General features: G+C 40.3%; 1 protein-coding gene across 1 annotated transcript; it reads right to left on the reverse strand.

Annotated features, from left to right (window-relative positions):
• Positions 1–4458: 4458 nt before the first annotated feature.
• Positions 4459–11345, reverse strand: vamp2 (vesicle associated membrane protein 2). The gene is made up of 5 exons (XM_004076575.4): positions 10819–11345; positions 6964–7063; positions 6695–6853; positions 5995–6046; positions 4459–5899 (listed from the first exon to the last, which is right to left on the reverse strand). Coding segments are annotated over exons 1-5 (330 nt in total). The 5' UTR covers positions 10821–11345; the 3' UTR covers positions 4459–5882.
• Positions 11346–14883: the final 3538 nt, after the last annotated feature.

A 14883-nucleotide genomic window follows, 5' to 3' on the forward strand; every position in this document is an offset into this window, starting at 1 on the left:
TAAGTGCTGTTTCTTTACTTTACTGGAGTTTACTTGGGTCCACGAGAACCAGACAGTTTTTATTCCTTTCCTATAAAACCGAGGCGAGAACAGGACTCTGGGGGGAGTTTTCTTTCCGTGTTGACGTTTGGTGATGAGCCAACCCTCTGGCCTACATAACTGAGGTCTGCCTGTGGGATTTACAATCCCAAAAGGACTTTTACAGGCCTCAGAGAGGGAAACACCTTGATGAAAGCCTGAAAAGGCTGCACCTTCGACTTTTGTAGAAGATTTTAGAGATGTGTTAGGCTGGACCTGCAAAAAAATAAAAAACCAGCAGGAGCAGAGGAATGCAGCGAGTCTACTGTGGGGGAGCTCTTTCACTTACATGTGTGGGAGGAAGACGGAGTGACCTTTTCGCTGAGTAGTAATCAGAGCCAAAAGTGGGGGATTTTGCAATAACTCCTGGCAACGTTTTCATGCTGGACCCACATTCCTTTGAGGGAATTCAGAGGGCAGCGAGGGGGCAGATGAGGACTGCCAGTTAAATCCCTCATAGTCGAATGCAGTTGCTAAAGAACCTCTCATCATCTTCCAGGGCAACATCATGACACTATTTCCTAAAAATGTTGAAATCCTGATAAAGATTTGCACATTTGTGTCTGGAGATCATCACGGCCTTCCTCTGTAATTGTGGTTCTTCTCAAATTCCCTCCCACAGCTCAGAAAACGACGACTGTGACAATCATGTCATACAGCCAAACAAATAGAAGTGCAGTTTGATGTGACTTAAAGTGTTTTTTGTGCCTTATTAGCCCTTCATCTGACTGATAGATGGAAAACACCACAATTTTAGTGAGTTGTGACAGTTCATAAATGTTCACAGGACCCGAGTTGGCCCTCACATTTGGCATCATTAAAATCCAAAGGATGTCTGTTAGAAATTGCGTTATACTTGTCTTTGGAGATCACTTAAGACACGTTCATGAATGATTTTGTTTAGTGGAACTATTTGGCAAGAGCGCTGTACTTAATGGAATCTCTGATCCAGATGCCAAGGTAGGAAAATATTTTCCCATCTTGTGTTTTTAGGTTTCAATAGTGAGTCAGCACATGGAGATGTAAGTGACTGGAATATGCTGGGATTTATAATCAGCTAATCAACAGCTGTCTCTGTACAGAGCTGCCGGGCAGCTTTGTCGCTACTATGGTGACATCTAGTGGTGAAAATGTCAAACTGCACTCCCGTTAGTGCAGTTTAGCTCAACTCCTGTCACAAGTAGATCCGGCGGTGTAGGTACCAAAACCTACACAGTCATTATTATTTAGTCGTGTAAAATTATGTTTTTATTGCGTGTTACTTTGCTCTGATTCTATTTATTTATTTTTTACCTTCAATGTCTGCGCATGCGTAATTTATACTACGGAAGTAGTATAAATTAAACTACTTTACACTACGCACAACTGATGTGCAAAATTAAGCAATCATTAAAATTGTTTTTGTAAAAGCGTATAAACGTTTATCTGACAGGAAGTGGCAACAAGCATAAACACTAGTTATTGTGGGTTAATTGATGTTTAATCCTTAAACGTAATGTTACTTCAAAATAAAACTCACCGGAAATTCCTTATTCACTTCCGGATTCAGACATTTGACGCACATTTTGACGTCAAAACATTTTTTGTTTTTAGATGTTTTACAGTTTGAATGTTTGTGTAATTTTTATGTGAACTTCAGAGACACTTTGGGTCCTTCTAATGATGCACTATAAACAAGACTCTGGACAAATGCAGAAATTTGCAATTTATGGCTCCAGGTCTTCATGTATTTTGGCACACTTACATCATGTCATGATTGGGGAAAGGGTCTGTGTCAGTACTGAATAGAAATCCATGCTTGTTTACACAGGTCAGGTAAAGGTCTCATTGGGGCACACTCACAGAGAACACGAAGCACACACAAAAGTACAAGTTGTCATAGGTACTGTTTTTCCAATATACATATATTTCATGATGTTCCTCAATATAATAAGACATTGATAGATTTACACTACAATTATTTTTCATGTACTTTCTCATTCAGACTCCTGTACGCTGAATCAACGTTGTCATTTCTAATCCCATACCAAAGGACAGCACAATAAACTATTCATAAATAAAAGCAAAAACATTAAAGGAATTCCAGCACATTGCCGGTGATCCTCCGGTCAGGTCCCTCCTGTAAGGCCGGAGGAACAAAGGCGATGTGAGCCTTCAGTCCTAAAGCCCACTCTCCCCCTAAAATAGTCCCTTCAAAATAAAATCAACTTCAACAAAGAAAATAAATAAATTGATACAGTTACTTGATGTAAACTGAAATCATTCTAAGCAGTCTGGACACTTGAAGGAAAAAAATATTTTTTCTCCCATTTACACCCTGCTTTCTTTATCTTTATCAGTCCTGAAACAAACACATTTATTGACATCTAAAGTTATTTCTGACCAGAAGCAAAACTTTCTTTTTCAAATAAAAAAAAAGAAAAAAAGTGAACAGATTGGCGAATGTTACACATCTCAAAGCCATCTAGAGAAGATCTGGTGCCTCATAGGTTCCCTCCTGTTGCTGTGTTCAGATCATCTCAGGATCAGGAAGGAAGGCTGTGGGAGACATTTAGTTGGGATTCAAACCTGGATGTGGATCTGATCAGTGTCCCGGCAATGACGTGAACACAGCACTGAGATCACCGAACAGCTCTAGAAGGCGACAGAAGACGAGTTTTCTCATCAGTCATCTCACTAGAAACAAAACAAAACCACAACGGAGAAAGTGCCGTGGTGTTGGAACGGATGTGCACTTCTTTCCTGACAGACGAGAAAGCAACAGAATAAGAGCACTCGCTTTCATTTCCACCACTGTGACCGGACGGGTTGAGCACTCACAGGACGACAGTTGGATTAATGACGACGCGGAGGTCCTACCCCAATCGGCTGGTTTGAGTCCTGTTCAGCTGCTCAAAGGACCACATCTGTGACGCTTTTAGTCAGGAGGAACTGGTCTTCTACCTTTTTGAAATACTCGTAAATATCTGGGGAAATTGCAGATCCCTTAAACCTCAGGATACCCCGAAACACCCCACATTACAACACCACACTCTATAGATGGGGTTTTCCCTAACTGGCTGATTTGAGTAAAAAAGAAAGATTTGTGCTGTTTAGTTACAGAGGCCCCTCAGACCTGGATGCAAAGGAAATGGTTGAGATGTGAAGCATGTGGCCCTCAGGTTTTGCTTAAACGTGCATGTGTGTGTGTGTGTGTATATGTGTGTGTGTGTATATGTGTGTGTGTGTATATGTGTGTGTGTGTATATGTGTGTGTGTGTATATGTGTGTGTGTGTATATATATATATATATATATATATATAATATATATATATATATATATATATATATATATATATATATATATATATATATATATATATATATTAGGGTGGCACTCCCAAACCAAACTTCTTTTAAAACTGTGGGATGACTGAGGTCCAAAAGAAAGATGGAGGAAATAAATAAAATAAAGAAAACGGCTGAAATGTTTCTTTCTGCTTGCTTTTGATGGCAATTGGCAGCGTTAGCACAAGTCTTTGGTAATCATCTGCTGTTGACCTTTCTTTTCTCTGTTTCCGGAGGAAAAGGTAGCGGTGGGAGGAAGAGAGGGGAGGAAGAGGAGTACTCTTCTCCAGGTTTCCGAATAGGACTGGCTGCGTCTCGGCCCGGACAAGAAAACGGCGTGTTGTCGCTCGGAGATTTAATCGGCCTAATCCATCGGGATAAACTGAGGATAACCCAAGACAGATCTATTCTAACAGACAAACTAAAACACCCGCGCACACACACACACACACACACACACACACACACACACACACACACACACACACACACACACACACACACACAGCAGGAGTTTGTGGTTTGAGCAAACAGACCGGAGAAAACTAAAGAAACTGCGGGTCAATTTAAAGCTTGATTGAAATATTTCTGGAAGGCAGTTGAGCGCCAGCGGCTCCATGATTTTAATTCAAGCCTGCAGACCTTTTTAAGGGACTTCTCCTATAAAACAAAAAAGTAAAAAGTGAGGTTCCTGGCAGGAGTCAAAAGCTGGGAGGGGGGGGGCCCCACTGAAAGAAACAGCGGCAGTAAGACATGGCGCCTTCTGCAGTGCTTGGCAGTGTATAACGCACAGAGCTGGAGTACAAAAAAAACACAGCGGAGACGAAGAGGAGCTCACTACTGTCGTTGGTGGCTTCTGGTTCCACACCTCCTCTTAATCAGTTTCACACAAAAATATACTGTAATAAAAATAGAATCTATTATATTAAAAAAAAAAAAAAAGGCCTCAACTATCAGGAGAAACAGACGGAATCACTGCGCCGACTAAAAATGTATTAACCAGCATCGATGTTGGGGGAGCTGCTGGCTTCCTTGTGAAAATCTGTCCTTTATTTTGGGATTTAAAGATTAAACTGTTTTTTGTTTTAGTCCGATGTGCTCTTATTGTGGAGGGTTGCATTATTTCCTTTGGCAGCTGCCATCCAAAACAAATGTGCATTTGACACTCCTCCAACGCACAATCTAAAAGTGTTTAAAAGGGGCGTGGTGGCGGCGTTTGACTGGAAACCAAGAAGTGACCCGAGGACTAAGGCTTGTGCGTCTGCTCCGCTCTACGGGAATTGGTGATACGTCGTTTCTGCTTCAGGCTTCAGACCGGACCGCTTTTCTCCACCCGCTCATGTGTGTAAAAGTACTAAAGCAACAAGAAATAAATGCATAAAAAAGGGTTTGGGGAGTTTGAAAGCTCATCTATAGACCACACCTTCTCCTCCTCTGTTTGCATAACCAACATCTCTGACCCCTCTATGTGCTACAGAAACAGCATCTGCACTAGACTGCAATGAAGGAATGTTCTCGAAATAAGACACTACGTTAACAGTGAAATCAAAGCAACATCTACAGACATTGGTCCAACTCTACTATGGCAGTTTAAATCATTAGAGACTGCGGCGCCCAAGCATGCCCAGACAGCGCCCCCCATAGGCCGTATAAAGACACTACAGATGTTCGAGAGACTCCAAATTCCGCTCGGATGACGGGAAAAGAAACCGATCGACGGTCGCTGGAGTTCAACCCTCGTGAGGGTTGGAACGTTGAGCGTTTCAAGCAGGGGGAAAGAGAAACTTGAGTTTTCTGGTGTGTTTTTAAGGTTTCAATCTTTTCTGTTTGTTTTTTTAAACCCCAGTTTCAGCCTCCTGGGTTCTTTTGGAATCTTGACAGCTGTGTTGCCGTCGGAAAACTCCTCAGATGGATTGGAATTCCTCTGTGCAAAACACAGGGGGATGGAATCATGCATGATACACACTTCTATTCATAGGCAGTAGTTTACGCTGAAGCATACAAGTAAATAAACCCAAAATTAAAAAGTACAAAATCAACGCACGCACGCACGCACACACACACACACACACCTACAAAACATTATATATCAGAATAATAGTCTACAAAGAACTATCAGAATCAGTTATGGAACAATTATCGCCAATTGTCTCCGCCTCTGCTGTTGCGTCATCACAGGTGCTTGGTTCTCAGCATGGCAGGTTAGAAAAGCCAAGAGTACCCAGAAAGAAGGCAGTGGAGGGGGGGGGGGGGCACACTCACAGAACAATTATTGAGAAGGTGGTGGAAGTGGGGGAGCCACGGGGGCCCTGAAGGGCCTACGGGGGGGTTATATGGAGGCTAACTTGGGGGGGGTATACGTACATAGAATTAATTCATCATCTGTGGTTAAATTTGTCGTCGATTGAAGGGGTTTGGTTGGGGTTTTTTCTGTAGCAAGTAAGCTGGGATCAGACTGGGGTAGGAGCGACTCTTCTTAGGTACTGAAGTACACTGTGAAGAAGAAGAAGAAGAAGATTAATCCCAATCCTGGACCTGACAAATGTCACCAATCAACAGGTGGGGGCGCTAAACTACCCGATGCTTACCAATAATGATAATGAGGATAATCACGCATATCACACCCAGGATAATCATCATCTGTGAGGAGAAGACAAACATTTCAAAGGTTGGTCAACAACAGTTATGCTACGTTCACGATGCGCGTTTAAGTGACCGTTTCTAATGAAAAGTCTATGTAAACGGGCACAATCACGGTTTTCGGGATAGTTTTTGACTCCATTTTCAGGTTCTATGTACAACACATGCGGTCACTGAACGTGAGTCAAAAGAGAAACCCGGTGGAACTCCGATTTGGCAGTGATGTGGGGAGGGCGTCCCTTTTCAAGTCACAGAAGTGCCAACTGTTTATAAATTGATCATAGAGGAGAAATGAATAATTGCGTTCTGAGCGCGGCTGGAATGATGAGACAGCGAGTCTTCCATTTATCAGAGCAGAGCTGTAAAGGGAAAAGCCTGGAGCAAGATTCACACATTTAAGACCAAGCCTTCCATCTGTAGGTACATGCGCTAGTATCGGGTAGCAACAGTCCGGTCTAAACACCATTTGTTAAAAGTGTGTTCAAGAACCGCCGTTCAGCGCGTTCTGGAACGCACATCACATGGCGGTTGTGAACGGAGTACAAAGGTAATATGAAATCTTCAGGAAGCTTTGTGTCAATTCAACCCAAAGAACCCCTGAACTTCCTCCTAAGACTGTCCTAAGCGGTCATGTGTCCAGCTCCTCACCTTGGCGTTCTTCCACCAGTACTTATTCTTCAGTTTTGCAGCGCTGGTCTCAAACTGAGAGGCTCCAGCCTGCAGGGCGTCGGCCCTGTCGTCCAGCTCTGACAGCTTCTGGTCACGCTCCAGAACCTTATCCACGTTCACACGCATGATATCCACCACCTGCAGAGACAGGGGGTGGAGCAGAGGAGAGGAATCAGAAGAATTCTGGGGGGAGAGGTTTTTCTTGGGAATCCTGATGTTTTTGTGAAGGTGAATCAAGATGCACTGACCTCGTCCACCTGCGCCTGCGTCTGCTGGAGACGGCGGTTGCTGGTGAGGTTGGGAGGGGCCTGACTCCCTCCCTCTGGTGCAGGGGCAGCTGGGGCAGACCTGATGGGGAAGCAGATAAATGGGAAATTACTTAAACTAATGTCCTCTTATTTCAAAAACAAATTCTTCATTCATGTCTGAAACCAAAGAAAATTCACTTTAAATGTTTAAACTGAGGACTCAAAAGATAATCTGAGCTTCATTTCTATTTATTCTTATTATAGGAATCATTTAAAAAATAAAATTAGTTACTTTCACAGATTAAATGAATAAATTAGAAAAAAAATGTTAAAAGAAACTAATTTGACCTCTACTCGATGTTTAACACCTTCAAATTATTAGTAAATTCATACATAAGAGATTATTTCGATTTCAAAGACAGCTATATGAAATTTAGGTCTGCTTATATAATATATTCTTTTTAAATTTAGCGTTTTTAGGAAGATATTAAGGCTTTTTGGATAAAAACAAATGCCAAAAAAGAAGCAAACTGTAAGGAATTTAGCCTTAAATCCAATAAAATGGATTTCTTCTATTAAAAGTAGATGAAAACATTGTTTCCAGTCCTCTAAAGCAGCTCGTTTTGTGGGCTAAACTGCACAGATGACTAACAACTCCAGCAAAGGTGTCTTTTTAACACAGACAAGCAAACATTCAGGAGCAGATTACACTGAGCTGAATCTGACCCCACAACCCTAGCAGCAGTAACACAAAACGATCAGGATAATCACAGATTAGTTCAACCAAAATGTCATTTTTGGTGTACAAAATACCCATTTATGTATAAGCTTTAGGTTTCCATGTGATGACAAGGATCGGTTCCTGCAGATCACAAAGCACTAATCCTGTAACAAATCTTTCAGGATAACTGGACTCATCGTGATGCCGTCGACTGTCTTTTCACTCAGAATTGACGGTCGCAGAAATTCACCATCAAACATGAACTAGCACCGGAAACAGTTAATTCAGTGTTAAGACACTTCCACATCCTGTGAAAACTGACGGTCTCGATCAGGGAACATAAATCAAGAGTTTTCTTCTGCTTTATATCAGATAGCGACAAATAGAACTTCATTAGTGCTTCTTGTTAGGTTTGTATTTTTACATTAAAAAAGGAAAAACACTTTCAGGGTGTCTTCTGATTCACTGGTGTCAAATTTTAAGATTTTAAGAACACTTACATTCTCATTTAAGGCAATATATACAAAGAAAATGAAACAACTAGATTCTGCTTTCGACCCCATTGTTCTCCATTATGCCAAGTGTAAACATTTTTCGGCAAACAGTGCCGTTTGCTTCACAAGGATTACCACTAACCTCTTCTAACCACAAGGAGCAGTCCCTATTTCCAAGCCAATTCTCCATAAGTTTGCACGTTCCCATTTTCCATCACTGACGAGCATGAGCTAGATAGCTAGTAACCGACCTCATGAAACAGCACTTGAAATGGCTTTGTTTGGTGACAGGAAGTCACACTGCATTGATAACAAATAATTTACCCAGAATTTAAGACAATTTAATAATTCAGAATGCCTTATTTTATTTAACTTTAATTTAAAACATTTTAAGACTTTTCAAAAACCCACTGTGATGAAAACGATGTTTTTAGGTGTTTTTAACATTTTCTTATGCCGTTTTTCTGATGATTGAGGACATATGTAAAAGAATTTAAGATCAAAATTGCATTTCTGAGTATTTCTTTATTGAAATCGTTGTGAATCAGGAGCAGATGAAAAAATCCCTAAAAAAAGCTTGTACCGGTAGTTGTGACATTAAAGCTACTAAGGCAAGCCACAAGCTCTCTGCTCCACTCCATTCTGATGCATCCACTTATAGACACATTGATCCATGTACGTCTTTGTTTTCCTCATCTGTGCTGGAATCTGGATCAAAGTTTTACTGGTTGATAGCTCCAGTATTGCTAGACATTTACACCAGTGATGTTAGATTGGGGATGAGAGGGGCTGTAAGGAAAGCATGTAAACTGATGGATGAAGGGAAAATGACCGGCACCAACAGTCCTGCCCACAACTCAGAGGTGAACTTTTGCTGCTCTGCAGAAACTGTATCCTAGAAAATGACGCAGGTTTTTTGATTTTGGCTAAAAAAAATAGAATAGTCATAATTAAAAGACCACCGGGATTTTTTTTACTATAGATCAAAAATGATCGGAGTACGGTAGGTTTTTAAGAATCCCTGAATATGCCAAAGCATCTGTCCGCTCCATTATTTTTATTATTTCAATCCAACTATTCCAGCGGTCCGTTTTATTCATGAGAAAACAATTCAGCACATAGGAGGAAGCTAAAACGCCGGACAAAAGCATGCTCTCAAGGATTTAGGATTTCCTTCAGAATCCTCCCAGTCAACTAAAGTGAGCTTCATTATGCAAACTAATTAAATATAGCCTTTTATCATGACTGAGAATGAAAATAGTATTTCCCTATGGTTTCTGAAGAAATCTGACACAAGGCTGAGTGGATTTAGAGGTCTTATGGACCCTAAAGGGAAATAATAACTGAAAAGACTATATATACAAAAAAAAAAACGTAAAATTGTTTAAAATATTTAACCGTGTTGGGTTCAAGTGGACAACAATTCGTGTGAGGGGTTTATGGCTGTCAGGCATGTTTTGTGACACTCAGGACCTGGACAGCGACATTTCAGCACTTGGACAGCGCCTCAGCAGCTACACCAGTTTGATGCCACTTTTACCGTGTGGTCTCATTCAGAATCGTTCGTAATCCCCCCCCCCCCCCCCCCCAAAAAAAAAAACACGGACCACCACCGACCCTTTTCATCAAACCCCACAGCAAATCACATCCACGGCGGAGCCGTGAACACGCGCGGTGTCACGGCTGATTGGCGTGTCTGTTGGCACAAGGCTATTTATTTCGGCGTCGCAGCAGCTCGCCGTAGGAAAGGTTGACAGATGGGGGGGGGGGGTCCACCCCTCCTTTATAAACCTCATTCCCGTTAGCAACCACGAATAAAAGTATTTTTAAGTCTTTAAACTCGGTTTAACCGAAGAAGCTGTAAACTGTCAAACCCAGCTGCCCGCCCTCGCATGACAATCGACGACATGATACAGTAGGAGGCTAGGCTATAACCCCCCCCCCCCCCCCCCCCCCCCACGCTGTAGGTTACAAATACCACATAAACTAGGCCTAAGCCTCCTTTAACGCTACTATCACCGATATGGTCACGTTTACGTACGAATTTTTCGAAGATTTGGCGAAAAAAGCCAAATTACAGGTTGTGTTTAGATTTCTTAAAATGATGTCCTCGCTATTTCTAGAATTAGTTTCGTCGTCGAGACCAGAATTTATGGGTTTATTAAATGTCTTTTTTTTTATTGTTTCTTCAAATGCGCCATAAATTAGGTCGTTGTTAATCACACAGACTGTGTCCTTTTTCCATGAAGAATCCGAACAAAACTGAGGAAAAACACAAACAATAAAAATAAAAACCAACGCGTGCCCACCCAGGCTCAAGTAAGGCGAAAGCAAACGACACGATTCGAGTTTAGCCCGTTTAGACGGAAAAATAAGGCTCACTATGCGGCTAATTACAGATAAACCGGGTGTCCCGCTGTGGTCACGCGCCAGGCCGCCGTGTTAGCATCCCGGCTCACGTTCTGTTATTCAACTCGATTTTTCAATGCCTCGAAAAGGCCATTCCGTGCCAACTCAAACGTTTCCGAGATACCGAGGAGCCCGCCCGCATCAGCGGCACGAGCCAGAAGAACGAGCCCAGATTTATCACACGTTTCAAGGCTGAATTAGGAGCATTAAAAAAAAAGGCACGGTGCTTACATTTTCCTGGCAGTATTAGCGGGACAGCTGGGCTGAAATCCGAGGTGGAAATATTAGCGGGCGTAAGTGGCTGGCAGATGGCCGCGGATTGAGCGCTCCTCTCTACCCTCTGGCAGCCGTGGGTTTGGTTATCGTGTGGTTATCTCTCCGCGGAGGAGCACGACTTTGTTTCCCAGTCGAGAGCCTCCTCTTCCTGGCTGTTTGCTCTTCTCCGTCGTCCTTCTTAGATGGGGCTGCTCTGTCTGCGGCACCTGAGCTCGGAGCCTGGCGCTGTCCGGGTCTGATGAAGGTGGAACAAACAGCCTGGATTAGGTGGACAAAGATGGCTCGGTGACGTCAGCAGCGGCGAGTGTCATGTTGAGATGGGGGGCGCAGAGCCTTCAAAGCCGCTTTTTCACAGCTCCAGACAGCGTTTATTTGATCTCTGTCTGCCTCAGATGGACGCCAACAAATATTTCGTTAACGGGACTAACATATTTGACCCAAAGTTGACTTTAAAGCGGGTTAAAAGGAGTTTATATTGAGCTCGAGACTGAATGTCAACAAAATGGCGTTCGTCGAAAGGGGGCGTGGCCAGCCTTGCGTGAGCATGTCATTCATAGTAAACATTCACGTGTGGGAGACTAATCTCATTTCCACGGATGTTTTTTTTTAACATTTAAGTAACATTTTTAGGATGTTTTTTTTACACCAAATAATTTAATTTTAGGACATCTTTATATTGTAATGCCTAAAAAATGCCCTAGAATAATTGTTCCCATCATTTGTTGTTCCACAGCAACAGATTAAAACGTTTACCTAATCTGTCGTTAATTAACCTTGAAGTGTAAAATAAATGCAATCTCTATGGTGAAGAATGTAAAAAAAAAGGGGAAAGAAATGTTGCAAAGGTTTAAAAGGCTTCTTTCTAGCACTGCTGCTTTTAAGGAAATTAAAAAATGTGTCAAATGAAAAAATAATTTTTCATTTTAGTTTGGCTTTTTTTTAAAAGAAAATAAGCCAAACTAAGAAGTTGCCAGATAGGATAATGTTAAAAAAAACTTTTAGTTATACTTACGGAGACCTGGACATTACATAAAAAAAAATGTTCTCTCAAATTGAAATTTTGTGCACTCAAATGAGCATAAATCGGCACAAATTAGCATTTCTGATCATAAAGTAGCATTATGAGGGTACTATTATCATTTTGTGGGTACAATTTAGCATTAAATGGGTACAAATGGTCATTTTATTTACTCAAATGAGCATCTTGTGCCCACAAAATGTTAGTAAAATTGTCATTTTTGACAAAAAATACTAGTTTGTGCACAAAAAATAGGCTACAAGAGGATTTATTCAAGGGAACAATTTTTATTTCATAAAAACAAAATAAGAAAACACTTTTAAAATCTATTTCAGATTATCTAAATAGTTTTATGAAACTTTATTTCGACTATGGTCCATTTAAAAGATGAACGGTTCAATTCAACAAATTGTGATTCTCTACACTGAGCAAGAAATAGAAAACTGGGGAGAAGAAAACTCCCCCTAAATTCAAATACTTAAAACTAAATAAAAGGAAAAGTTTGCAAAATTAAGTAAACAAATGAAGATAGTGGAGAAAAAAACGGTAGGTACTAAATAAAGTTTGTTTGGCTAAAATATCTGGTAAATATTTTAGTAACTTGTTTAAATAAAAGACCAACGAATGTTAGGAGAGCTCACAAGAACTTCTAAAATTGTTTAATTTGACTGAATACATGTAGGAAAAAAGTAAAACAAAAAAAACAGCAAAAAGTGGAATGACTTAAAATAAGCTTTAAAAGGAAAATTACCAATGTCGAGGCTGCATTTTTAACAGTTTACCTGCGGCTCCTGTTTGAGCTAAATCAATTCATCAGGGTCTTTCCCCCCAGCATTTTAAAACAAAAAATAACATTTTAAAAGTTAAAGGATTTTTTACAAAATTTACAAAGAAAATGCATCTTTTTATTACATTTTCTAAAGGTGACTCAGTATTTACACTAATATATAATCACAAGTGCTGATATTTTTACATAAATGGGATAAATGTATAACTATCCCCACTTGTGACCCATTATTTATTACTGATTTATTATTATTGACTTTTGACCCATTATTTATGATTTTTTGTGATGTAGGTAGTTAACATAAGAATAAACCATACTCAATAAACCTGGTGAACTTGCAGAATCTTTTTTTTTTCTTTTTTACTTGTCCTGTCCAACACTTGCAGAATATTTTAATCATCCATCAACCTTTAATTCCAAACTCATCAACCTTTATTGTCACAACTGTCTTCAGGAAATGACAAATCAAACTGAAACATTACGGTGAAGTAAAGTTTTCAACTGATGGATCCTCAAGACGAAAAACTCGAGGAAAACAGCAGCAGTTTACCATCAATAACAGGAACAGATGAATGAAAACACTCATTTCCACATCTCTGCATACCTGCATGCATTATAAGAAACAGTAACATCAAAGTAACTCAGTTTTACTTGTTTTACATTTTCTGCTGTTTGACAGGTTGTTCATGTTGGAGAAATCCAAAATGAGTTTAAAAAAAATAGACAATAGTGTTATACACATTTGATCTTTTTGTTTTTGTATTAAAGGTAAATTACAAGTAGAGTTGACACGTTCTTTATTTATTGATTACATTTGTGTCAAGACTCTCTGTGACCTTTGGTATGAAATATACTCCATCAGTGTTAATATGCCTTAAAATTGTGTATTAATGTGTTAAAGTATGCAAAATAAACTTCAAATGTGCTCATATATTACAGGTAGAAGTCACGGAAGCTGCTTTGCATCTAACCCCCTGACACCCATTTATGCAAACATGCATCAAACCCCTTCTCCAGAATTACCTTAATTCAGTTTCTACATGAAAACAAAAATAGGTGATTTTGTTTTCATTGCTGGAAATAAATACAGGTGTATAGGGGTAAATCTTAAGATCTGACTTTTCTTGGGCAAGTTTACCAACAGCTCTTCTTCAGTAAATCTTAATTTCACCTAAAAAAAAAAAAAAAAATCAGAGAACATTGTTCTTCCTCTGACACTTAAGAGTAGATTCCGGTCTTCACCACAAGGGGGCTCTAAAGTACACCTGGTTTTCCTGCCAAATCTGAGGACCCAGAAAAAATATCAAATAAATGAAGATTTGAGGTAAAAATCATGGAATTCCATATAAATTTGAGGCTGTTAATGTTGTATCCCTTTGTCTGTGATGTCTTTCAACCGTAACACATTCATTTTTACGCTTTAGGTAGATGTGATTTTGGATGGAGGCAGAGAGGTATTTGTTCAGATGTGAAAATCTTGTAGCTGCTGCTTCTGCATTGTGGATGTGAGAGGAGTTCTATGAGGCCAAGTGAATTCTCTAAATTCTTTAAACAGATACGGGCTCTTAATCGTTAACCATTTCCCTTTTGAGAAAAAAATAAAAAAGAAGCTATTAAAAAAGTGTCTCTTCTTGAACCCTGCAAAAACAGGCCCCTTAGAAATAAGTCAAAACGTCCTACCCCATTGGCACATTTTGAATGAATGAATAATGTGTAAATGACAAGACCATAAAGGCAAACAAAAATAATTGACGTTAGTAAAAGGTACGATCAAACAGAGAATCTAAAAATGCTAAGAACAACAAAACACACATTTCAACCGTAAAATCTGAAATATATACGTGTCCATAACAGTACCTCCAAATTAGGGACTGATATTTAAGAGTAGTGTGCTTTACATTAGTGAAAAAATAATTTCATGCTCCAAGGGATTAAGACGTATAAAATCATAGACAAAATACAGGCGGCTGGATGGCACAGTTGGCTGCATGTAGGACTGGTGTATAAGGAACCAGGGTTTGATCCCCAGGGGGCGCGATGAGCTTCATCCAGTGTGGGTCTTTGGGCAAAACCCCTTCACACTACTGCCTAACTATGTAGCTACAAGGGGGTCCAAGTCCAGATCCCCCGGTGCCGGTCCCCAGCCCGGATAGCGCACTGGGTTGTCAGGAAGGGCATCCGGCCTGAAAATCTCCACTAAACCACCTGTGGGAAT

Source organism: Oryzias latipes, chromosome 14 (genome assembly GCF_002234675.1).
Source record: "Oryzias latipes chromosome 14, ASM223467v1".
NCBI lineage: Eukaryota > Metazoa > Chordata > Actinopteri > Beloniformes > Adrianichthyidae > Oryzias > Oryzias latipes.

Coding starts and splice junctions, on each gene's coding strand:
- vamp2 (XM_004076575.4), bottom strand. Junction 6,854..6,963: donor CGCAGGCGCAGGTGGACGAG/GTCAGTGCATCT, acceptor CTGTCTCTGCAG/GTGGTGGATATCATGCGTGT. Junction 6,047..6,694: donor ACTGGTGGAAGAACGCCAAG/GTGAGGAGCTGG, acceptor TTCTCCTCACAG/ATGATGATTATCCTGGGTGT.